Below are 27,575 nucleotides of genomic sequence, written 5' to 3' on the forward strand. Positions count from 1 at the left end.
TCCAGAAATTGGAATGGAAATGGCGACACACCAAACTGGAAGTCTTCCAACTAGCTTGGAAAGACAGTACCGTGCAGTATCGAAGAGCCCTAACTGCTGCTCGATCATCCTATTTTTCCAACTTAATTGAGGAAAATAAAAATCATCCAAAATGTATTTTTGATACTGTCGCAAAGCTAACTAAAAAGCAGCATTGCCTAAGAGAGGATGGCTTTCACTTCAGCAGTGATACATTCATGAACTTCTTTGAGGAAAAGATCATGATCATTAGAAAGCAAATTACGGACTCCTATTTAAATCTGCGTATTCCTCCAAAGCTCAGTTGTCCTGAGTCTGCACTACTCTGCCAGGACCTAGGATCAAGGGAGACACTCAAGTGTTTTAGTACTATATCTCTTGACACAATGATGAAAATAATCATGGCCTCTAAACCTTCAAGCTGCATACTGGACCCTATTCCAACTAAACTACTGAAAGAGCTGCTTCCTGTGCTTGACCCTCCAATGTTGAACATAATAAACGGTTCTCTATCCACCGGATGTCTACCAAACTCACTAAAAGTGGCAGTAATAAAGCCTCTCTTAAAAAAGCCAAACCTTGACCCAGAAAATATTTTTTAAAACTATCGGCCTATATCGAATCCCCCATTCCCCTTTCAAACCCGGACAAAACAGAGATACTTGTTCTAGGTCCCAAGAAACAAAGAGATCTTCTGTTGAATATGACAATTAATCTTGATGGTTGTACAGTTGTCTCAAATAAAACTGTGAAAGACCTCGGCGTTACACTGGACCCTGATCTCTCTTTTGACGAACATATCAAGACTGTTTCAAGGACAGCTTTTTTCCATCTACGTAACATTGCAAAAATCAGAAACTTTCTGTCCAAAAATGATGCAGAAAAATATATCTATGCTTTTGTCACTTCTAGGTTAGACTACTGCAATGCTCTACTTTCTGGCTACCCGGATAAAGCACTAAATAAACTTCAGTTAGTGCTAAACACGGCTGCTAGAATCTTGACTAGAACCAAAAAATGTTAACATATTAATCCAGTGCTAGCCTGGCTTCCTGTTAAGGCAAGGGCTGATTTCAAGGTTTACCTGATAACCTACAAAGCATTACATGGGCTTTCTCCTACCTATCTTTCCGATTTGGTCCTGCTGTACATTCCTACAAGTATGTTACGGTCACAAGACGCAGGCATCCTAACTGTCCCTAGAATTTCTAAGCAAACAGCTGGAGGCAGGGCTTTCTCCTATAGTGATCCATTTTTATGGAATGGTCGGCCTACCCATGTGAGAGACGCAGACTCAGTCTTAACCTTTAAGTCTTTATTGAAGACTCATCTCTTCAGTAGGTCCTATGATTGTGTGTAGTCTGGCCCAGGAGTGTGAAGGTGAACGGAAAGGCACTGGAGAAACGAACCACCCTTGCTGTCTCTGCCTGGCCGGTTCCCCTCTCTCCACTGGGATTCTCTGCCTCTAACCCTATTACAGAGGCTGAGTCACTGGCTTACTGGTGCTCTTCCATGCCGTCCCTAGGAGGGGTGCGTCACTTGAGTGGGTTGAGTCACTGACGTGATCTTCCTGTCTGGGTTGGCGCCCCCCCCTTGGGTTGTGCCTTGGCGGAGATCTTTGTGGGCTATACTCGGCCTTGTCTCAGGATGGTAAGTTGGTGGTTGAAGATATCTCTCTAGTGGTGTGGGGGCTGTGCTTTGGCAAAGTGGGTGGGGTTATATCCTGCCTGTTTTGCCCTGTCTGGGGGTATCGTCGGATGTGGCCAGTCCAATGCAAACTCCTGTGCGCTCCTCGTCTCCTGCCTAAGGTGAAAAAGCTGTTCACCCGCCGCTCTACCCTCAGGTGGGTGGTCGAAAACTGCCCGGAAGTGGTGCCATTGTAGTGCCATTGTTGGTGTAGGCGGAGGCACTGTAGGCACTCCTCTTCTCTCCCAGCGATCCATCGTCTGCAGGACGCGATCCATGGCGGTGCCGAGATGTTGTAACATGGTGCTGCTGGACGCGCTCCTCGACCCCTAATACAGGGTTGTCTGCTCCTGCTGACTCCATATCCTCAACGGTGCGGAATTCTGTCATAATGGTCGGTGTAGCTGGTGTATGCAGTCAGGCGCAGGAGAGCAGAGAATTGGGAGCAACGTGACTTTACTCAGAATAATGAATGGTGCAAGGTAAAACACTACACTTTCCCAAACATAAACACACGAACATCAACTTTTACGCGCACGGGCAAGAAACAGCACCCGTCGAAATAACCAGTCACCAACATTTACCGAACATGACATAAAACAATCCCGCACAACACCATGGGGGAAACAGAGGGTTAAATACATGAACAATAATTAGGGGAATGAAAAACAGGTGTGTAGAAACAAAGAAAAAACAAATGGAAAATGAAAAGTGGATCGGCGATGCCTAATAGACCTGCGACGCCGAGTGCCGCCCGAACAAGGAGAGGAACCGACTTCGGCTGAAGTCGTGACACTGAATCCTTGAGCTGACATGGTAAAAATCTGTTGTTCTGCCCCTGAACAAGGCAGGTAACTAGGCTGTGATTGTAAATAAGAATTTGTTATTAACTGACTTGCCTAGTTAAATAAAGGTTCAATTTAAAAAAAATACTGTATCCGAGTGTTCTGACCTCACAACAGCAGTCAAACACCCAGGCTAATGTTGGCTAGCTTGCTAGCTATTTCCAGACACATTTACATGCCCTAGCAGAGCTGGTTAGGCTGTTTTCATGTTATCCAGAGCGTTGGTGTGCTGCAGGCAACATTTCAATTACACTTTTTCTTTTATATACTGTCTGGCAAGTTTGATGTATAAGTAGCCAACTAATGTTAGGTAACTAGCTAACATACCGGTTCATACTGCTGTAATGCTACGCTGTTTGTAAGGATAGCGTAGCTAACAAATTATCAGCCAACATAACATGTAATGTTACTTATTTGAAAAGTCGTTACTTTTTTTACATTGCTCAACATTTTCTTAACATTTGTCATAATTAGTTAAAGCAATGAATTTGTATCCGCTCTCGTCGGACATATTTTCCGTTGTTTTCTTCAAATCTGCAAACAATGTGAAGCCACGCCCATTTTCGGAAGAATTGCATTATGGGTCCTAATCGCACGGAAAGAGTGTCCACTGCTTGTATACTTCGTATTTTGGCAAATTTAGTACGACATCCGGAAACTTTTGGCATATTAACTATAACCATACTACGACCAATAAGCATACTACATACTCAATTTACATCACAAATAGTATGGTTAGTGCAGTTAGTATGAGTATTCGAACACAGCTGTAGTGTTCAGTGGACTCAGTAGTGTTTGAGTGTGAAACAGAGCAGAGAGCATGAAGGAACAGATCCGTATGAACGGCCAGACTAGAGCAAACAGCCAGACAGACGTACAGACATACAGACACTAGATAGACTTGTCTTTGGTGTGCTAGAGATGCCTGATGATGAAAGAGCAGTGACAGTAGGAGCAACAGACTGGGTTTGTCTGCCTGTCTGTCTGCGCATACAAAGGGAATGGGTAACGATTAGACATGACAGTTTAAATAATAGCTCATCAAAGGTTTTGGGGTTAAAGTAGTACATCATAGTTTGGTCTACTATAGTATCCAATGGTAAATGGTGTTTTGGGATGTTGCTGTGTGATGTATCTGTAAATATGTCCATTGGAACAGGGTACTGTGTTTTTATTAGGCTACTGTAGTTATACATGGTTCATGTTACACACTGACCATATTTACAATGTACTCAGTTATCCTAATCGTATCTGACTTAAAACAACATGATTACACATTAAGCCATATTGTTACTACATTAGAACGGCGGTGAGTAAAACAACCATGTGTCTTACTTGATTTCGCTCTCTTCGATTCTCTCCTCATCCAGGTCCTCGATGAACTTCTCTCCCTTCATCCAGTAGATTAGCGGACTGGCGTCCCCTGCGTAGCCGAAGAAAGCTCTGCACGTCAGGTTCAGGGCACTTCCTGTGGAGACAGGAAATGACACACCGTTATTCTTCCCAGTCCTTCAACACATAAATTGGTACACTACTGTACGTAGAGAAATAGCAGATATGGAATAGTATTGCACACTGGTTAGCAGTAGAGAGACGGCTAACTAGGTCATTCTGTTGCTTTCGGGTCATGTATTGGGACTGGGATGAGGACAATACATAGGTGTGCACGCACACACACACACACACACACGCACACACACACACACACACACGTTGCCTCTAGGGGGAGAGTGTACGTCAGATGTGATGTCATTACTAAAGGGTGTTCAGGTGGAAAGGTCTGACGCTTTCAGTCCCTTCCACAAACACTGTTACCAAACCCCTGAGGTGTGAAACACAGCACAGACTAGATACCCAAGACCTTATCTAGACATTTCACTATGTACAAATAGTACAAAGAGCCCCCTAACAAACACTCTCACTCACAGTCATGTTGGTACAGTCCCCCTCACAGAGACACCACTCTTGGCGCTAACATTTACATAGAAACCAACAAATGACATTCTGATGAAATCTCGGCCATGTTTTTCATCACATCTCTGTTTTGGAAATATTAACATGAATAGGAGAGACAGTGTTGGTCCAATAAATACCAGTCCCACACACCACAAGGGGGCACTGAAGAGCTTCCAAACACTCAATCCCACCATCTGAGAGAGGAGAGGAAAAGTGGGTTTGGGGTTTGACAGTAACTGTTTTCTGTCAATGATACCTGAATTAGAAACACTCATTGTCAGTATTCTTCTCTAGTTGGTTCTATTTCAGGTCCTGTGAGTTCATATGTGAGCCCAAGAGTTCAAACACATCGTCATCCAATCAGCTTACTGTTCTAGACAACAAGGAGAAAGGAAACAAACAATCTCCAAACAATGAAACATTAACAGTTGTCTCTGATGCTGTAGAATGTCTGTTTGCATACACAGAGAAATGACAAACATACGTCTGCATCTTAAATAATAGAAAACAGTAGGAGAAACTCCATGCTTATCCTGTGAAGACCACTGACTGCACACTGTACACGGCACAGTGCATACTGCAGGGCTTAGAGCTCAGAGCTACTCCTTTAATTCAATACATGAAGCTCTCTCTCTCTCCTCCCTCTCTCCCCCCACTCTGCATTTCCATTCCATGTAGTGTGTTTCTCTGAGGGCTTACTGCAGTAGCAAGTGGTTAGGCTGACTGAGACACCACGTCTCCATGTAAACAACACATGCACTGTATGTACAGTACCAGTCAAAAGTTTGGACACACATACTCATTCCAGGGTTTTTCTTTATTTTTTACTATTTTCTACATTGTAGATAATAAATGCTTCACAGTGTTCAAGTAACAGATGCATCTCAACATCAACTGTTCAGAGGAGACTGCGTGAATCAGGCCTTCATGGTCGAATTGCTGCAAAGAAACCACTACTAAAGGACACAAATAATAAGAAGAGACTTGCTTGGGCCAAGAAACACAAGGAGTGGACATTAGACCGGTGGAAATCTGTCCTTTGGTCTGATGTCCAAATTTGAGATTTTTGGTTCCAACTGCATTGTCTTTGTGAGACGCAGAGTAGGTGAAAGGATGATCTCCGCATGTGTGGTTCCCACCGTAAAACATGGAGGAGGAGGTGTGATGGTGTGGGGGCGCTTTGCTGGTGACAGTGTCAGTGATTTATTTAGAATTCAAGGCACACTTAACAAGCATGGCTACCACAGCATTCTGCAGTGATACACTATCCCATCTGGTTTGTGCTTAGTGGGACTATCATTTGTTTTTCAACAGGACAATGACCCAACACACCTCCAGGCTGTGTAAGGGCTATTTGACCAAGAAGGAGAGTGATGGAGTGGTGCATCATATGACTTGGCCTCCACAATCACCTGACCTAAACCCAATTGAGATGGTTTGGGATGAGTTGGACAGCAGAGTGAAGGAAAAGCAGGCAACAAGTGCTCAGCATATATGGGAACTCCTTCAAGACTGTTGGAAAATTATTCCTTATGAAGTTGGTTGAGTGAATGCCAAGAGAGACACTATAGAGACACTGTTGCGCCTGGCTCGGGGCAAACTGCTGTGTTTGGTGGGAGAGAGAGAGATGGCGATGAGGGATAGAGAGGGAAGGGTAAAGGGAGGGGTAGAGCGAGAGAGAGAAAGAAAGAAAGAGGTAGAGAGGGAGGGGAGAGTGGGAGACTAATGCAGCATTATAAAAAGGCTATAGGCGTTACTGGCGAATAACAGTTAATCCTGGTTTTCTGTGGTGTCTGTTTTCCTCGACTCTGATGAGCCTTGTGGCTATGTACTCTATGTCCTGTGCGGTATGTTTCCTCCAGTATATTGTTCATAACACACCGCTCATGCTAGCAGCACGTTCATTCATTTGGGTCACGGCTAAAGAAAATGTCCTGCCTAGATACATTGGTTCTGTTCACTTGGTGACTTCAAAATCGTTCGATGGGTCAGAGTACAAAGAACGTTTGGGATCCAAAATCCCCAACAATGAAACGCAAGCCCTTTCTGTGAGGAGCAGTGTCTGACATTTCCAAAGTTCACCAGCCACTAGGTGGATGGTATTTGTGCCGAGTACAGGACAATGCAGAGGGCACACAGCACACACTGTACCAATACAACCACACAGCACACACTGTACCAATACAACCACACAGCACACACTGTACCTATACAACCACACAGCACACACTGTACCAATACAACCACACAGCACACACTGTACCTATACAACCACACAGCACACACTGTACCAATACAACCACACAGCACACACTGTACCTATACAACCACACAGCACACACTGTACCTATACAACCACACAGCACACACTGTACCAATACAACCACACAGCACACACTGTACCTATACAACCACACAGCACACACTGTATCTATACAACCACACAGCACACACTGTACCTATACAACCACACAGCACACACTGTACCTATACAACCACACAGCACACACTGTACCAATACAACCACACAGCACACACTGTACCTATAAAACCACACAGCACACACTGTACCAATACAACCACACAGCACACACTGTACCTATACAACCACACAGCACACACTGTACCAATACAACCACACAGCACACACTGTACCTATACAACCACACAGCACACACTGTACCAATACAACCACACAGCACACACTGTACCTATACAACCACACAGCACACACTGTACCAATACAACCACACAGCACACACTGTACCTATACAACCACACAGCACACATTGAACCTATACAACCACACAGCACACACTGTACCAATACAACCACACAGCACACACTGTACCAATACAACCACACAGCACACACTGTACCTATACAATCACACAGCACACACTGTATCTATACAACCACACACTGTACCTATACAACCACACACTGTACCTATACAACCACACAGCACACACTGTACCAATACAACCACACAGCACACACTGTACCAATACAACCACACAGCACACACTGTACCAATACAACCACACAGCACACACTGTACCAATACAACCACACAGCACACACTGTACCAATACAACCACACAGCACACACTGTACCTATACAACCACACAGCACACACTGTACCAATACAACCACACAGCACACACTGTACCTATACAACCACACAGCACACACTGTACCTATACAACCACACAGCACACACTGTACCAATACAACCACACAGCACACACTGTACCTATACAACCACACAGCACACACTGTACCAATACAACCACACAGCACACACTCTACCTATACAACCACACAGCACACACTGTACCAATACAACCACACAGCACACACTGTACCAATACAACCACACAGCACACACTGTACCTATACAACCACACAGCACACATTGAACCTATACAACCACACAGCACACACTGTACCAATACAACCACACAGCACACACTGTACCAATACAACCACACAGCACACACTGTACCAATACAACCACACAGCACACACTGTACCTATACAACCACACAGCACACATTGAACCTATACAACCACACAGCACACACTGTACCAATACAACCACACAGCACACACTGTACCAATACAACCACACAGCACACACTGTACCTATACAATCACACAGCACACACTGTATCTATACATCCACACACTGTACCTATACAACCACACACTGTACCTATACAACCACACAGCACACACTGTACCTATACAACCACACAGCACACACTGTACCTATACAACCACACAGCACACACTGTACCTATACAACCACACAGCACACACTGAACCTATACAACCACACAGCACACACTGTACCAATACAACCACACAGCACACACTGTACCTATACAACCACACAGCACACACTGTACCAATACAACCACACAGCACACACTGTACCTATACAACCACACAGCACACACTGTACCTATACAACCACACAGCACACACTGTACCAATACAACCACACAGCACACACTGTACCAATACAACCACACAGCACACGCTGTACCTATACAACCACACAGCACACGCTGTACCTATACAACCACACAGCACACACTCTACCAATACAACCACACAGCACACACTGTACCTATACAACCACACAGCACACACTGTACCAATACAACCACACAGCACACACTGTACCAATACAACCACACAGCACACACTGTACCTATACAACCACACAGCACACACTGTACCTATACAACCACACAGCAGCATTTGGAACGTTGGCAGTCTGCTAGAATGTTAGACCCATGGATGTAGAACACCACTTTAAAACTAATGCTGTTCTATAGTCTATGGTTACACCAGCATGGCCATCCTACTGCATTACCTGATGGCAGTGGCAGTGGCCAGAGACAGACAAACAGCAGAGAATACCAGGGCCATACACAAACTTCATCACCTTCAAAACCCCACACATAGTTGGGCAAGGTCATCGGCGAAGTTGGGGAACTAATCTGTTGTGTGTTAGTGTGTGGGGTGAGGTCGTGGGTGGGGGTGGGGTCGGGGGGGGGGGGGCGCACTCTATGTCGGTGTTTTAAACCAGAGATCAGTTTTAATCTGGTAATTTCATGCCTCTGTCCGTCCTGTGCTCCAGTAGGAAGTCTCCACTGAGCTCCGGGGGAAATCGCAGGAAATTGTCGGCAGCATCCCGCTGGGTCCCCCCTAATCCAGCCGTCACACTCTCCTTTCCTTTCCTTTCCCCAGGTTCCCATCCAGCCCCCCAGCCCTGCGTGTGTGTCTGTGTGTGTATGGTGGACACAGAAAGAAGCAGCCTTCTAAGAGACAGTGTGCATCTCTCTCAGTTCTCTCTTTTTTATTACTGCATCCTTGTATAACACAAAAGAGGAAAACAGCAAACCAATGTTTTACTATGATACTTCTCCCCCCACACACACACACACACAGTTTACCTGCTCTCCTCTCTTAAACCTCCATTTGATTCAGCTAACATACACCCACGCTTGTGTATGCCCACAAATAGCAGTGTTTACTTTAGCCAAAATGACCGGGAGGAAATAAATCCCATTGCAAAATAATGCTTTTTATTCATTGATGTAATACCAGTCGATGGAAATACATTTGACCATCATGCGTATCGGTCTATAGGTTAATTTGCATAATTTAGTGGAATTAAATTGGCCTGTGTATTCTCATTAGTCATCATGCATCTTATTTATCCAACACAACTATCACATGTGCACAGCATACAGAGTCTATTTTGAGGGGGATTTCTCCTGCAGCTCCTCAGCTGGTTGCTGCTGGAGTAAAACATGTGCTTTTATAAACCCATTCATTGCGCAACAATTCTAACAATTCACGTGTTAAAAATAGTTTTGGTGCTCGATTAAAAAGAGCTACTATTGTTATTTCTCAACTGGTAATTGAAGCGCGACACCCATTCACCATTCAAGTGCAGGCAACAGGCTATCAGTGCATCACCCACCACTTTACAATGTGAGCTGGAGGCAGTATGCATTTTGAAAACATACTTCATTGTTTGAAACCTGAATGTTTAATGTCCTATTATGAGGCATGTCTTACATTGCTTCAAAGTAGCCTGTAGGCAAAATCCAAACATGGAAACGTGGAGGCAATTATTTTATAAAGACTTCATAGGCGGTGCGTGACTTTCAAGTTTGGGGAAGCTTTCAATTTATCCTACCATTTCTGCCATTTTGCGGGGCAGTTATGATTTTCATATTTTCGTGCAACAGTTTAACTTCAATAATCACGTTTTCATTTCTCAAAATCATTGTCACGTGTTTAATCATAAAAATCTTAATTAAATTGATAAAAATCCAAAAGTTAAATAGTCAACAAATGGGAGATCACCAGCCTGTCATATGAACATGTTAATACACCGTGCTCCATTAGCGACTAAAGAAATTAGCAAATGGAACTCATAGCCTATAGGCTAATGCAGCAGTAGGCCTTTAAACTTCCATTGCTCTTTCACACAAGGATTGGTGATTATCGAGGCGGAGACTGTTGGAAAGATTTTTCAAAAAGTTTACTGTGAGGAACTATAGATTTATTATATTATTATTTTCAATGGATGTTAAAAAAACCACTTTCCTACATTTCCGCACAGCAGGCCAGGTACTTCTATGCACAGAGAAACCAGACACATGCTCATTGCTCACATGGAGTACTAAAAAAAAAGACAATGAAAAAATGTACAAATCTCATTAATTATATTTGAAATAAACCAACATTTGTTTCTCACAAGTGTAGCAGGATGTGAACTCCACAAACAATGTTTCCACTCTGAGAATGAGAACGGTAAATTACAAATTAATACATGCATTAACAGACATTAATGTACCAAATGGAGGGGATTAACTGTACATTTACTGCTGGTGACATATGTAATGAGGAATTTATACTTTTTTTATCAAAGGGCAAACAACTCACACATGAAACAATGAATGCGCAATAATTGGCGGGAGACAGCAGAGCAATTCTGGAGAGACTCGCTGTCACGTCCTGACCCTTGTAAGATGTCATTTTCTATAGTAGAGTAGGTCAGGGCGTGACAGGGGGGTTTTTGGGTGGTTTTCTACGTGTTCTATTTCTATGTTTAAATTCTAGGTTTCTATTTCTATGTTGTTTTTTGGGGGGATGATCTCCAATTAGAGGCAGCTGGTCCTCGTTGTCTCTAATTGGAGATCATATTTAAGTAGGGGTTTTTCCACCTGTGTTTGTGGGCAGTTATTTTCTGTTTAGTCTCTGTACCTGACAGAACTGTATTCTGATCGTTTGCCATTTGTTATTTTATCTTTAGTGTTTTTGAGTTAATAAATATCATAATGAGCACTCAACACGCTGCGTTTTGGTCCCCTCTATACGACAGCCGTTATACTTGCCTATATCTTCACCACACACCCCTCCCCTTCTTCTTGTCTCAACATTTTAAATTGTACTCAAGACATATTATCGTCACACATATTTTAGATGCTTTTCACTGACAGCTGCAAGTCAATAATCAGCTAGGCATATTGGCACGCTATTTCTGGGCAAATGTCCTTCCTATTGGGCCCTTTTTCCCTATTGGACCCACCGCTATGCTATTTCTCTCCTGTTCTATTGGTTTTCATATCAACTTTCTTTCATTGTCCAGAAGCCAAAGACACAATCCTAGTCATATCAGCAACCCATCCTAGTTGTTGCATCTTTAGATTCCCCCTCTTTCTAAATGTTAATCTCTGTCACATATGGAACCGCTATCCAGTGCGCTGTTCAGAATGGTGTTTTCTCAGGTTCGCTGTTAAAATTGTGTTTTTCCAGGCGGACTGTTTAGAATGGTGTTTTCTCAGGTACGCTGTTTAGAATGGTGTTTTCTCAGGTACGCTGTTTAGAATGGTGTTTTCTCAGGTACGCTGTTACAATGGTGTTTTCTCAGGTACGCTGTTAGAATGGTGTTTTCTCAGGTACGCTGTTACAATGGTGTTTTCTCAGGTACGCTGTTAGAATGGTGTTTTCTCAGGTTCGCTGTTTAGAATGGTGTTTTCTCAGGTTCGCTGTAAAAATTGTGTTTTGCCAGGTGCGCTGTTCAGAATGGTGATTTCCTGTGAATTGCATTTTGGCAAATGTTTGAAAATGTTTTATTGTCTGCTTCATTACAGGAGCTGCATGTTCTGTTAAGATGCATTACCATAATGTAAATATGGTTTCTGTATTTCTGAACACCGTGAGTGGACGCCCTAATGGGTTACTTACCCAGTGCATACGGGTTCGGTACATTTCTCAAATGTACAGTAAAATTAAGTTTTCCCGGTCACTTTGTCTGGTGCCTCATTTTCCTAACGTAAACCCTGACACATAGTCACACACACATTACCTCACTCAAACTCACAGCTAACACAGAGGCTAACCCACTTTATACGGCCACTTTATGTGTGTGTGTGTGTGTGTGTGTGTGTAGAGTTTAAGAACCCTGATAACCTTGTGCTTCTTAAGAGAAGAAATACTGAGCTGTCTTAAAGGCGGGACACTTTAAAGGCCTACCAGTCCATTTTATTAGACCAATACAATAAATTACAGACAGGGCTATTAGGATGAGAGAGAGAGGCAACCAGAAACAAGTTCAATTATGACCTTGTGTTGAGGGGGAAGGTTTTTAAAAGAGCACACAACCTACATAAAAAATACTACAGTTTAATATAGAATAATACAGTACTATAGAATTCTGTTGTAAACTGTAGTATACTGTAGAATACTATAGTAAATACTACAGTATATCCACACAAAAAAACACTGCAGTAAATACTACAAAAATGACAGCAAAAACACAATAGTCCGTGAAGACACTACAGTCTGCAAAAACACTTTTTTTTTACTATAGTTAATACCACAGTATTTAATTTGCCCATTCTCCTCCACCATATCACAATATGTAAGAAACCTACATGCCAAGTATAGCCCATATGTTCCCTACAGGTTATAGAAAAGAGCAGAATCTTCAGACCCCAGTCCTACCTACCTACAGGTTATAGAATAGAGCAGAATCTCTGAACTATCTTCAGACCCCAGTCCTACCTACCTACAGGTTATAGAATAGAGCAGAATCTCTGAACTATCTTCAGACCCCAGTCCTACCTACCTACAGGTTATAGAATAGAGCAGAATCTCTGAACTATCTTCAGACCCCAGTCCTACCTACCTACAGGTTATAGAATAGAGCAGAATCTCTGAACTATCTTCAAACCCCAGTCCTACCTACCTACAGGTTATAGAATAGAGCAGAATCTCTGAACTATCTTCAGACCCCAGTCCTACCTACCTACAGGTTATAGAATAGAGCAGAATCTCTGAACTATCTTCAGACCCCAGTCCTACCTACCTACAGGTTATAGAATAGAGCAGAATCTCTGAACTATCTTCAGACCCCAGTCCTACCTACCTACAGGTTATAGAATAGAGCAGAATCTCTGAACTATCTTCAGACCCCAGTCCTACCTACCTACAGGTTATAGAATAGAGCAGAATCTCTGAACTATCTTCAGACCCCAGTCCTACCTACCTACAGGTTATAGAATAGAGCAGAATCTCTGAACTATCTTCAGTCCCCAGTCCTACCTACCTACAGGTTATAGAATAGAGCAGAATCTCTGAACTATCTTCAGTCCCCAGTCCTACCTACCTACAGGTTATAGAATAGAGCAGAATCTCTGAACTATCTTCAAACCCCAGTCCTACCTACCTACAGGTTATAGAATAGAGCAGAATCTCTGAACTATCTTCAGACCCCAGTCCTACCTACCTACAGGTTATGGAACATTTGCTCTTTTAGTATTTCTACAGTAGGTTTCCTCAAGGACAAAGTCCTCCACTTCTATGTCAAAGATAATAAAACCAAAAACACTTCAGCAAATACTTCAGCAGTCTAACGCACTGCATCTCAATGCTAGAGGCGTCACTGCAGTCCCTGGTTCGAATCCATGCTGCGAATCCATGATTCGAATCGAATCCAGCGTCACTGGTGTAGGCTGTCATTGTAAATAAGAATGTGTTATTAACTGACTTGCCTAGTTAAATAAAGGTTAAATTTTTTTAAAGACTACATTAATGTCCCCAAAAACACTACAGTAAATACTATAGTATACTACAGTCCGCAAAAACATTACAGTAAATACTTCAGTATATACTACTCTTATTTTTGTATAGTTTTTATAATATAGTAAACTGTAAATACTACAGTATACTCCTGTAACGTGCACCCAGGTGGGGCCCCAGGACCGATTTTGGGAGACCCCGTACTGCACGGTCGGAACTAGAAGCACAAGCATTTTGCTACACTCGCATTAACATCTGCTAACTATGTGTATGTGACCAATAAAATTAGATTAGATTTGATTACTACAGTATACTACAGTAAATACTACAGTATTCACTGTAGTGTTTTTGAGGACTTCAGTCTGCAAAACCACAACACTAAACACTAAAGTAAAGTCAGCAACAATACTACAGTGAATATTATAGTATTCCGAACGTAGTATACACTTTAGTATTTTTTCATGAAGACACAATAGCATGCACTGTACCAGCTATACGGGCTATTCTAGTATTCAACATTGCAGGACAAGAGAAGATTTTCCTTGCATCTAGTGTTTGTAATGCCCTTGTAAAAAACAATAAGAGGTAGATCTGTGTAAATGTGAAGTAATGTTGAGTGTGACAGTGTACACAAATAATAAGTGCACCTGAGGGTGACTATCTGTGTGTGTGTGTGTGTGTGTACTGTATGTGTGTGTGTGTGTGTGTGTGTGTGTGTGCGTGTGGCAAGTCTATTCTCTTGTATGACTGACAGCCTCCCCCCGGGCTGGTAGCTGGTCATGCCATGTTATGGAGGAGAGATTTCAGATCCATCCATTCTTTATTTTCATTTCTCTGAGTATCCCTCTATTTCCCACAGACTGCCAATGGAAGTCTTAGCAATTAAAAACACAACTACATGATCCTGATGAGTCCTTGGCATAGGAATGCAAGACAGACAAACAATTTAAGTGTGAGTGTGTTCAGCAGCTGATGTTATGTGAGATAATGAGGCTCTCAAAGGTACCAGATAGATGGTACTCCAACTCTGACAGAGAGGAGGGAATTCTATCAATCACAGAGAAAAACAAGCAAACCACGCACATGCATACACAGCGTGGGTGGGAGAAAGGTGTAAAAAGCTGGGTGTGTCTGTGTGTGTAAGAAAAGGAAAACACTGAAAATAGCTCTGTTACATTTGCATTGTGTTTGCGTGTGGATGTGTGTGTACTCTAGTTTGTTTGAAAGTGCTAAACATGTGAGGGATAGTGTATGAGGTGTGGAGTGACGTGTGAGAAGGTGTACTGTATGAGTGTGTGTGTGTGTGTGTTTATAACAAGGTGTGAGAAGGTGTACTGTATGCGTGGTGTGTGTGTGTGTTTACAACAAGGTGAGTGAAGGTGTACTGTATGAGTGTGTGTGTGTGTGTGTGTGTTTATAACAAGGTGTGAGAAGGTGTACTGTATGCGTGGTGTGTGTGTGTGTTTACAACAAGGTGAGTGAAGGTGTACTGTATGAGTGTGTGTGTGTGTGTGTTTATAACAAGGTGTGAGAAGGTGTACTGTATGAGTGTGTGTTTTTGTGTGTGTGTGTTTATAACAAGGTGTGAAGGTGTACTATATGCGTGGGTGTGTGTGTGTTTATAACAAGGTGTGAGAAGGTGTACTATATGTGTGGTGTGTGTGTGTGTGTGTGTGTGTGTGTGTGGGTGTGTGTGTTTACAACAAGGTGTGTGAAGGTGTACTGTATGCGTGGGTGTGTGTGTGTGTGTTTACAACAAGGTGTGTGAAGGTGTACTGTATGCATGGGTGTGTGTGTGTGTGTGTTTACAACAAGGTGAGAAGGTGTACTGTATGTGTGTGTGTGTGTGTTTATAACAAGGTGTGAGAAGGTGTACTGTATGCGTGGGTGTGTGTGTGTGTGTTTATAACAAGGTGTGTGAAGGTGTACTGTATGTGTGTGTGTGTGTGTGTGTGTGGGGGGGTTTATAACAAGGTGTGAGAAGGTGTACTGTATGCGTGGTGTATGTGTGTGTGTGGGTTTATAACAAGGTGTGAGAAGGTGTACTGTATGAGTGTGTGTGTGTGTGTGTGGGTTTATAACAAGGTGTGAAGGTGTACTGTATGCGTGTGTGTGTGTGTGTTTACAACAAGGTGTGAGAAGGTGTACTGTATGCGTGGGTGTGTGTGTTTACAACAAGGTGTGAAGGTGTACTGTATGCGTGGGTGTGTGTGTGTTTATAACAAGGTGTGAGAAGGTGTACTATATGCGTGGGTGTGTGTGTGTTTATAACAAGGTGTGAGAAGGTGTACTGTATGCGTGGGTGTGTGTGTTTATAACAAGTTGTCCTATGGAGAGCACTGTAGGAGGTTTACATGGAAGACCTGTCAATCAACGAGCTTCTAACGGGAGGTGTAAAACGATCAAATGTACTGTAAATGTGCGTTTGTGTGTGAGTGTGTGTGTGTAAGATATAAAGGTGAAAGTTGGAACCAAATAAGGTTCTTGAGAGCGATGCCATAGGGAACCATTTTAGAGTCTCTGTAGAACCATAAGGGATGGTTCTTTGAAGTACCATATAAAAATCCAAAACCAGAAATGTTTCGCCCCTCCAGGATTGGAATTAAATAGCCCTGCTGTAGGGTTTCAAACCTTATTTGCATATTTTCCGGTGTGTCTCTCGAGTTTATTTTCGAGTTGCCAGTACCACCCATGACTGCTTGCTAGTGACAGAGAAATGGTTGTTGCATTCATTCCTTTTCGGTCCAGTGACCTTCACCAAATGAGATCCTAAGTGAATATGTTGCATTAAATTGTAATTCTTTAAAGACAATACATATTTCATAAGGCCTTCTTTTGAGGGCCTAGTTTAACCTAGTTTAACCCTAATACAGTGGCCTGAAACTAATACGGGCTACATCAGGCCTGCAAGTCACATTATGCTGGCTTGCAAAGTGATGTGTAATTCTTATTGGAAGCCAATGCACTTGTAAAAACATAGACATTGAAATAATTCTTAAAATCAACCTGCAATAGAGCATGTTGGGAAATATGATGAGTGTGGTTCAACTAATTTTATTAACACCAACACTGGAGTTCTTTTACACCACTGAGTGTTAATTTAACTCTTGAATCAACGCTAGTAATGTTACACTGCAAAATCAACACTAGTTAACACTGGTCAATTTTCTGTGTGCTATGACAGGGACACATCTGCAGGCTTCCGTACATTTCTAGAATGTTTTTGAATTCTGAAGAACCGTAGATGACACGTCAAGAACCCCACACTTAAAGACATGCTCCAGAACTTTGGCAACTATTAAGTATTTTTGAAACCTCCTTTGGGCTGGATTTCATTCATGCATAATCTATGAGCAGAATTACTGTCTTACCTTAATTAGCCATGAAATACTTAGTTTGAAAGCAACTGTTTTTCTGGAAACTGTATTGTGCCATTTTCCCTACATTTTCCCCCATGTGTGCCAGCCCCCTAGCAATTTGAAATCTAGCCAATGAGCTTCAGCCCCTCGCCATTTGAGTGACAGCTAGCGAGATGCAGATTACAGAAGAGCGAGAGAGAAATGAATGACGTGGTGCACATATGTGACGCAGTACAGGGGGGTTGTAGGTGTATGTGAGAAACCTTACAAAGAGAGAGCCTGATAGACAGTGACGGGATGAAGGTGTGATATATGCGTGAGAAAGAGAATGTTATTTTACATGCTTGGTGTGTTTGCTCGGAGTGTGTGTGTGTGTGTGTGTGTGTGTGTGTGTGTGTGTGTGTGTGTGTGTGTGTGTGTGTGTGTGTGGGCACGCTTGGTGTGTTTGCTCGGAGTGTGTGTGTGTGCACGCTTGGTGTGTTTGCTCGGAGTGTGTGAGTGTGTGTGTGTGCACGCTTGGTGTGTGAATGCACCTGTGCGTGCATGTTTAGAAGGTAGCAGCAGGCTCATCCATCTGTGCACAGTTCAACATGGATGGGGAAATGTGTGAGAACTGCCATCGTTCCCAATGCATGTGTATGTATGTCTGTGTGAGTATTCACTCTGATGGTTTAAATGCCATGATATACAGTCCGTGTGCTCACAATGTATCTGCTCTATACTTCACTTCACCCAGCTCTGTCCCCATGTCACGTCCTGACCAGTAGAAGGGGTTATTTGTCATTGTAGTTTGGTCAGGGCGTGGCAGGGGGTGTTTGTTTTGTGTGTTTCGGTGTTTTTGGTTTAGGTTCTATGTTTTCTATTTCTATGTTTAAATGTTTTTGGTAGGACCTCCAATTAGAGGCAGCTGGTTGTCGTTGTCTCTAATTGGAGGCCATATTTAGTTGGGGTTTGTTTTCACTTGTGTTTTGTGGGTGGTTGTTTTCCTGTATAGCCCGTGTTGCCTTACGGAACTGTTTCATCGTTTGTTTATTTTGTTTAAGAGTTTTCTTTAAATAAATTAAGAAGATGAGCACTTTACCCGCTGCGCCTTGGTCCAATCCTTATGACGCCCGTGACACCCCATTCCTATTCCCAATCATATTCCCATTCCCAACTGACCCCCAAGCCCATTCCCTCTACCCGGCTCCTTTTGAAATATGCAAAATATATTCTGCCATATTTTCTTAAAGAAAAAATAAGTTCAGTACAAAGAGCTTTTTTCTCTGTAACAAGACAATGCCTTCATCATCTCAGCTTATTTCTGCTCAGGTCAGCACACAAACACTAGACCCCATCAACCAATCCCTTCCCTTGGTCCCTCAGTGGTTTCCATGGCAAACCCTACCACGCCAGGTACAGTACTGTAGATTCCACAACAACAGAAAACATAGCCAAGTACAGTATGCTCTGGGTGGGTGACAGGGCAAATCAAACACCTATTCAGCTGGTTTGGTCCGATGGCTGATCAGTGAAAGTGATACCGGAAGCAGAGGGGAACCAATCAGGCCCCAATGCTAAGCTAATATTGACATGTTAGTCCTAGGAGACTTCTAACCACAGAGACTTACTGTAAGTGCAATAAAGCAACGCATTAATTTAAACAGAATGGGGCCTTGCTACTTCTGCAAACCTATTGTTAGAGCTGAATGCTGAAAATGTACTGAACTGAAGTGATTCTCCCTCTGCATTGCGCAGAAGGGGGAGAAAGGGAGGAGAAATGGGAGGGGGAGGGGGAGATCGGAGAAGAGGTTGTATTAAGACTACAGTAAGATTGGATTGAGGGATTTTGGTTGTGCAGAGGAGGGTGGGTGAGACTAATGGGGAGATGAGGGTGTGAATGTAGTACTGAGTAGTCCTCTCTCTCCCTCTGTCTCATTCTTTACCCACATCTTCCTCTCTCTCCCTCTGTCTCATTCTTTACCCACATCTTCCTCTCTCTCCCTTTGTCTCTCATTCTTTACCCACATCTTCCCCTCTCTCCCTGTCTCATTCTTTACCCACATCTTCCTCTCTCTCCCTGTCTCATTCTTTACCCACATCTTCCTCTCTCTCCCTCTGTCTCATTCTTTACCCACATCTTCCTCTCTCCCTGTCTCTCATTCTTTACCCACATCTTCCCCTCTCTCCCTGTCTCATTCTTTACCCACATCTTCCTCTCTCTCCCTCTGTCTCATTCTTTACCCACATCTTCCTCTCTCTCCCTCTGTCTCATTCTTTACCCACATCTTCCTCTCTCTCCTTGTCTCATTCTTTACCCACATCTTCCTCTCTCTCCTTGTCTCATTCTTTACCCACATCTTCCCCTCTCTCCCTGTCTCATTCTTTACCCACATCTTCCTCTCTCTCCTTGTCTCATTCTTTACCCACATCTTCCTCTCTCTCCTTGTCTCATTCTTTACCCACATCTTCCTCTCTCTCCCTTTGTCTCTCATTCTTTACCCACATCTTCCTCTCTCTCCCTGTCTCATTCTTTACCCACATCTTCCCCTCTCTCCCTGTCTCATTCTTTACCCACATCTCCCTCTCTCTCCTTTTCTCATTCTTTACCCACATCTTCCTCTGTCTCCTTGTCTCATTCTTTACCCACATCTTCCTCTCTCTCCCTCTGTCTCTCATTCTTTACCCACATCTTCCTCTCTCTCCCTTTGTCTCTCATTCTTTACCCACAGCTTCCTCTCTCTCCCTCTGTCTCTCATTCTTTACCCACATCTTCCTCTCTCTCCTTGTCTCTCATTCTTTACCCACACCTTCCTCTCTCTCCCTGTCTCATTCTTTACCCACATCTTCCCCTCTCTCCCTGTCTCATTCTTTACCCACATCTTCCTCTCTCTCCTTTTCTCATTCTTTACCCACATCTTCCTCTGTCTCCTTGTCTCATTCTTTACCCACATCTTCCTCTCTCTCCCTCTGTCTCTCATTCTTTACCCACATCTTCCCCTCTCTCCCTGTCTCATTCTTTACCCACATCTTCCTCTCTCTCCCTGTCTCATTCTTTACCCACATCTTCCTCTCTCTCCCTCTGTCTCATTCTTTACCCACATCTTCCTCTCTCCCTGTCTCATTCTTTACCCACATCTTCCTCTCTCTCCCTGTCTCATTCTTTACCCACATCTTCCTCTCTCTCCCTGTCTCTCATTCTTTACCCACATCTTCCTCTCTCTCCCTCTGTCTCATTCTTTACCCACATCTTCCTCTCTCTCCTTGTCTCATTCTTTACCCACATCTTCCTCTCTCTCCTTGTCTCATTCTTTACCCACATCTTCCCCTCTCTCCCTGTCTCATTCTTTACCCACATCTTCCTCTCTCTCCTTGTCTCATTCTTTACCCACATCTTCCTCTCTCTCCTTGTCTCATTCTTTACCCACATCTTCCTCTCTCTCCCTTTGTCTCTCATTCTTTACCCACATCTTCCTCTCTCTCCCTGTCTCATTCTTTACCCACATCTTCCCCTCTCTCCCTGTCTCATTCTTTACCCACATCTTCCTCTCTCTCCTTTTCTCATTCTTTACCCACATCTTCCTCTGTCTCCTTGTCTCATTCTTTACCCACATCTTCCTCTCTCTCCCTCTGTCTCTCATTCTTTACCCACATCTTCCTCTCTCTCCCTTTGTCTCTCATTCTTTACCCACAGCTTCCTCTCTCTCCCTCTGTCTCTCATTCTTTACCCACATCTTCCTCTCTCTCCTTGTCTCTCATTCTTTACCCACATCTTCCTCTCTCTCCCTGTCTCTTCTTTACCCACATCTTCCCCTCTCTCCCTTCTCATTTTTCTTTTCTCATTCTTTACCCACATCTTCCTCTGTCTCCTTGTCTCATTCTTTACCCACATCTTCCTCTCTCTCCCTCTGTCTCTCATTCTTTACCCACATCTTCCTCTCTCTCCCTCTGTCTCTCATTCTTTACCCACATCTTCCTCTCTCTCCCTCTGTCTCTCATTCTTTACCCACATCTTCCCCTCTCTCCCTGTCTCATTCTTTACCCACATCTTCCTCTCTCTCCCTCTGTCTCTCATTCTTTACCCACATCTTCCTCTCTCATTCTTTACCCACATCTTCCTCTCTCTCCCTTTGTCTCTCATTCTTTACCCACATCTTCCTCTCTCTCCCTCTGTCTCTCATTCTTTACCCACATCTTCCTCTCTCATTCTTTACCCACATCTTCCTCTCTCTCCCTCTGTCTCTCATTCTTTACCCACATCTTCTTCTCTCTCATCTCTCTCTCCCTCTCTCTCTGTACCCTCCCTCCCTCTCTCTCTCTATCGCTCTCTCTCTCTGTACCCTCCATCTCACCCTGTACCCTCTCTCTCCTTGCCCCACTCTCTCTCCCTCTCTCTCACCCTGCCCTCCTCTCTCTTTCTCTCTCAATTAAATCAAATTCAATTCAAAAGGCTTTATTGGCATGGGAAACATATATTTACACTGCCAAAGCAAATTAAATAGATAATAAACAATATAAAATTAACAGAAAACATTACACTCACAAAAGTTCCAAAGGAATAAAGACATTTCAAATGTCATAATATGTCTATATACAGTGTTGTAACAATGTGCAAATAGTTAAAGTACAAAAGGGAAAATAAATAAACATAAATATGGGTTGTATTTATAATGGTGTTTGTTCTTCACTGGTTGCCCTTTTCTTGTGGCAACTGTTCACATATCTTGCTGCTGTGATGGCACACTGTGGTGTTTCACCCAGTAGATATGAGAGTTTATCAAAATTGGATTTGTTTTCAAATTCTTTGTGGGTCTGTGTAATCTGAGGGAAATATGTGTCTCTAATATGGTCATACATTTGGCAGGAGGTTAGGAAGTGCAGATCCGTTTCCACCTCATTTTGTGGGCAGAGTGCACATAGCCTGTCTTCTCTTGAGAGCCAGGTCTGCCTACGGAGGCCTTTCTCAATAGCAAGGCAATGCTCACTGAGTCTGTACATAGTCAAAGATTTCCTTCATTTTGGCTCAGTCACAGAGGTCAGGAATTCTGCCAAATAGCAGTTTTTTTGTTAATTCTTTCCAATGTGTCAAGTAATTATCTTTTTGTTTTCTCATGATTTGGTTGGGTCTAATTGTGTTGCTGTCCTGGGGCTCTGTGGGGTCTGTTTGTGTTTGTGAATAGAGCCCCAGGACCAGCTTGCTTAGGGGACTCTTCTCCAGGTTCATCTCTCTGTAGGAGAAGGCTTTGTTATGGAAGGTTTGGGAATCGCTTCCTTTTAGGTCGTTGTAGATTTTGATGTCTCTTTTCTGGATTTTGATAATTAGCGAGTATCATTCCAATTATGCTCTGCACACATTATTTGGTGTTTTACGTTGTACACTGAGGATATTTTTGCAGAATTCTGCCTGCAGAGACTCAATTTGTCCCATTTTGTGAATTCTTTGTTGGTGAGCAGACCCCAGACCTCACAACCATAAAGGGCAATGGGTTGTATAACTGATTCAAGTATTTTTAGCCAGATCCTAATTGGTATGTCAAATTTTATGTTCCGTAGGAGGCCCTTCTTGCCTTGTCTCTCAGATCGTTCACAGCTTTGTGGAATTTACCTGTGGCACTCTCTCTCTCTCGCTTCCTCTCTCTCTCTCCCTGACCCCCTCTCTCTCGCTATTCTAATCCCTCCCCCTCTCCCGAGACAAGTCCTTAATTACTGTTATAAGCTTGAGAGCTTTTCACTGAGGAAGAATCCTGCTCTTTTTTCTCTTTTCCCTCTCTCCGTTGCTCCCTTCTCTCCATTTGTTCTGTTTCCCTGACGATCCGACAGGGGAAATGTAAGACTTTAATTACAGTAAAAATTACTGTCTTTTGTGAACAGGTACTCTGTCACACTCCCTTTCATCTCCCCCTCTTCTGCGTTAATCGTCCCCTTTTGATGACATAATAGAGGCTCTGTCCGGGGCAACGAGGGAGAGTAGGGCCCATTATAGCATGAAAGGTATTGTGGGGGATTAGGTAGATGATGTGATGAATGGCTTTTTATTTTCTCCTATAATATCACTGCTGTGAATGCAGGAGGGGCTAAACCTAGACAGGTAGCTACAGCAACAAGTGGTGCCCCCCTTACATAGACCCCTGTCATATCCCCAATTGAGCCTACACCCCTGTACTGATCCCACGAAAATCTGACACTACCTACAATAGGAACAGAAAGAACATCATGAGGATTCTTTCAGTACCATTGTTGTCTCTAACCTTGAACAACATTTTAACATCACTTCTCTCTTTTTATTTTCTCCTCTTTCTTCTTTGGCCAAATCAGAAAGCCACCTCTGATATAATAACACAAAATCAAACTTAATTTCTCTACAAAGACACAGGTTCTTGTATGACCTTGTGTAGATATTGGTCCCTGAAGAGACACGATCAGTCAGCCTCTCCAACAAGAATGTTTTCTCTCTCTCTCTCTCTCTCTCTCTCTCTCTCTCTCTACCTCTCTCAGACCATAGAAAGTGACTGCCCAAAGCCTTAACGCCTAGTTGAGGAGAGAAAACAGCTCAAAATGACCATGAAGAGCGGAGAGAGGGTTAGAAAGCGGGAGATAGAAAGAGAGAGGGTGAGAGATAAAGTAGTGCTGACAGACATGGAAAGAGAGAGAGAAGCTGTAATTGGCTCATGTCCAGGGGGCTGAAGGCCAATTAAATGGTGCGATTTGAGCGCTTGACGAGGAACATCACTTTAACGACCCTGAAGAGGCCTGGCTGCAGGCACTGACCCACTAACCACAACGTCAACCCAGGACACAGTATACAAGACATACAGCTAGGGTACTACACCAGGAATACAGCATCTTATACTGTAGAACTGCTGCAACCAACCACACAGTTAAACCAGGACATGGTACTGTCTTATGAGTACTGTAGTAGGTTGTTACTGACCACACAGTCAAACCAGGACATGGTACTGTCTTATGAGTACTGTAGTAGGTTGTTACTGACCACACAGTCAAACCAGGACATGGTACTGTCTTATGAGTACTGTAGTAGGTTGTTACTGACCACACAGTCAAACCAGGACATGGTACTGTCTTATGAGTACTGTAGTAGGTTGTTACTGACCACACAGTCAAACCAGGACATGGTACTGTCTTATCAGTACTGTAGTAGGTTGTTACTGACCACACAGTCAAACCAGGACATGGTACTGTCTTATGAGTACTGGAGTAGGTTGTTACTGACCACACAGTCAACTCAGGACAGGCACATTAGGCCTACACCTCAAGACACCATTTCCATATTGAAAGAATGAATGTCTCTTCTCATCCTCTTTCACCTCCCCCAAGTCATCCTCTGCTTCCCCTTCTCTTTCTCCCTCTCCCTATTTCCAACTCTTCCCCTGAATTCATCCTCTCTCTTCTCCTCCATCTAATCCTTTCCTTATCTCTTCAGCATCACCCCTCTCTCCTCTGTTCCATCCCCTCTTTTTCCCTCTGTTTAGAAGACCCTTCTCCCTCTGGACCATCATCTCCATCTATATCCTCTCTCTTTCTCACTATCTCCCAAATCCATCCATCCCTCTCTTTGTCTCCATCTCTCTTGGTCACACACAGACAGAGAACTCTTGGACCATTTACCCTCTTCACCCCTGCTGTTATCTTTGTCTCTGCACCCTGCTCTCCCTCGTGCCCCCACAGCTTTAGAGTCCGACCCTCAAATCTCCAAACCACTCTTTCCACTTTCAATAGAGGCTTAGTCAGAGACATGGGCAGCATGACTTATCCCTCTCTGTCACTCTCTCTCTCTCACCCCCTTTCTCTCTCACTCCCCCTCTCTCTCTATCACCATCTCTCACCCCACCTCTCTCACCATCTCTCTTTCACTTCCTCTTCCTCAGCCTCTTAACCTCTGTCCCGTTTTCTCTCCCACCATCCACCTCCTCTGTCCCTCTCTCAATTTAATCCACATGTATCATCCTCCTCTCGCTCTCTTTTTCATCTTCATTTTCCCATTGTCCCATCCCTCCCTCTCTACTACGTTCACTAGCACTGCAGAGAGAGAGAGAGAGAGAGAGAGAGAGAGAGAGAGAGAGAGAGAGAGAGAGAGAGAGAGAGAGAGAGGATTAAGCTGTGGTCATAGGGGGCCCTGGTGTTGATAAACCAAATGGCTGAGAGAGAGAGAGAGAGTGAGAGAGAGAGAGAGAGAAGATTACGCTGTGGTCACAAGGGGCCCTGGTGTTGATAAACCAAATGGCTGTGGCTGTATAGAGATCAGAGGAGGCTGGAGACAGACTGAACCAGCGAAGGGAATCTGCTCTGTTTACCCACTAACTCAGCCTGATGACTTCCCTGGATAGTTGGGATGCGCCGGGATAATTTCATCCTGGAAAAATACCTGTGGTATAGATCTCGGCCAATGAGAGAAGTTGTGAGGGAGCACAACAGGAAGTTAATTACTTCAATGATTTCCTCTGTGAGAGGGTGTGTGTGTGTGTGTGTGTGTGTGTGTGTGTGTGTGTGTGTGTGTGTGTGTGTGTGTGTGTGTGTGTGTGTGTGTGTGTGTGTGTGTGTGAAAGAGGGAGAGAAAAAGAGAGCGTGTGTGGGAAGTCAGTTAGGACATGAAAATGCCTTTGTGCTGAGCCAAATGCACACTCAGCTCACACTAAGACAACACTATTATTATAAGAACATACTTAGCACACATGAGTGATTACCCAAAACCAACACACATGGATCATGCATGCACATACATCAGGGACCTGTAGTGTACTACACAGCTACTCTCATGGGCAACAGACTGATATAGAGAAGCAACACGCTTCACAGCACAATGTCTCAATTCACAATCCTAATCTAGAACAAGGGCCAGACATTTTCCCTGGCCATGTCACCTGAACAGGAATCTCCGGCCTCGAGTTAGAACTAGGATCTAGACTTTTCCCTGGTCAGGCCACTTGCCCTGTCCAGCCCCATCACATTCTTACTGATACAATGAAATAAAGCCTGTCCATAAATCTTTATCTAACAATGGGCTTGGGTCATTCATATTGCCAATACTCTGACATTTAACAGACTGCCTCTCTCTCTCTCTCTCTCTCTCTCTCTCTCTCTCTCTCTCTCTCTCTCTCTCTCTCTCTCTCTCTCTCTCTCTCTCTCTCTCTCTCTCGACCTGCAGACCAGACTTTCATCAATGCCTCTAAATAGCCCCATAATTACCTTCATTATTATAATAGGACACTTAACAAGAGCAGCCAGATCATAGCTGGGTCCTGTTGACACTGACGAAACACCAGTCAATGAGCATCTGAATACACAATGTGTATTGGAGTGGCGAGTGCTGCTGCTACTAACAGGCTGGCTCAAAGTTAATCTATTCCATTTCAATGTTAAAATCATACACAGTCCTCTTCCTCATTCATCTTATAGGGGAGATAAGGATACAGTGCTGTAAACAGACACACACACACACACACACACACACACACACACACACACACACACACACACACAGACACACACACACACACACACACACACACACCTCAACCACTTATCACACTGTGCAGTCTGCAATGATGAATACGGACCATTCCAAATCACTTACTGTATACACTGGTAGACATTTGTCCATGGTGTACCGGACTGGGAGAAGGAGAAAGTCATTATAGTCTCCATCACAACAGGGGCTCAGACTCATGGTGGAAATGACATATAAAGATAGGTGTTACCTCCGACGCAGCATTCTAATTCATTACACAGACATGTAGCACGCAGACACCCTCCCAAACAAACATACTGCTGCAGTGACATATGGCAGTGTGAGTGTGCGCACGTATGTGTCTGTGTGCTTCTGAACGGCTGGAACAAGAAGAAGGAAAGAGTATGTGTGCGTGTGTGTGATTGTGTGCGTGCATAGTGCTGGGTGGAGATTAGAAACCTATAGAGAGGAGAACCTTGCTTGACCTTCAGCCTAGGATGGGAAGCATTAAATAACCCTTCAAATGGAATGGGTGAGGCTGCAGGAGAAAAGCTCTCTTTCTCTACCTCTTTCTATCTCTCCTTTCTCTCTATACACTCCCTACCCTCTCTCTCTAACCACAGTGTGTGTGCTAATACACCTATTGAGGC

At 43.6% G+C, this 27,575-nt stretch overlaps 1 protein-coding gene across 5 annotated transcripts in view; it reads right to left on the reverse strand.

Annotated features, from left to right (window-relative positions):
• The window catches only part of LOC106582011 (interleukin-1 receptor accessory protein-like 1), a 309,914-nt gene that overhangs the window by 29,016 nt on the left and 253,323 nt on the right, over window positions 1–27,575 (reverse strand). For all 5 annotated transcript variants that reach the window (XM_014164645.2, XM_014164642.2, XM_014164644.2 and 2 more), the window contains exon 7: window positions 3,885–4,017. In XM_014164645.2, the coding sequence (XP_014020120.2) occupies window positions 3,885–4,017 (133 nt within the window). The remainder of the gene's footprint in view (window positions 1–3,884; window positions 4,018–27,575) is intronic.

Source organism: Salmo salar, chromosome ssa21 (genome assembly GCF_905237065.1).
Source record: "Salmo salar chromosome ssa21, Ssal_v3.1, whole genome shotgun sequence".
In the NCBI taxonomy this organism is placed as follows: domain Eukaryota; kingdom Metazoa; phylum Chordata; class Actinopteri; order Salmoniformes; family Salmonidae; genus Salmo; species Salmo salar.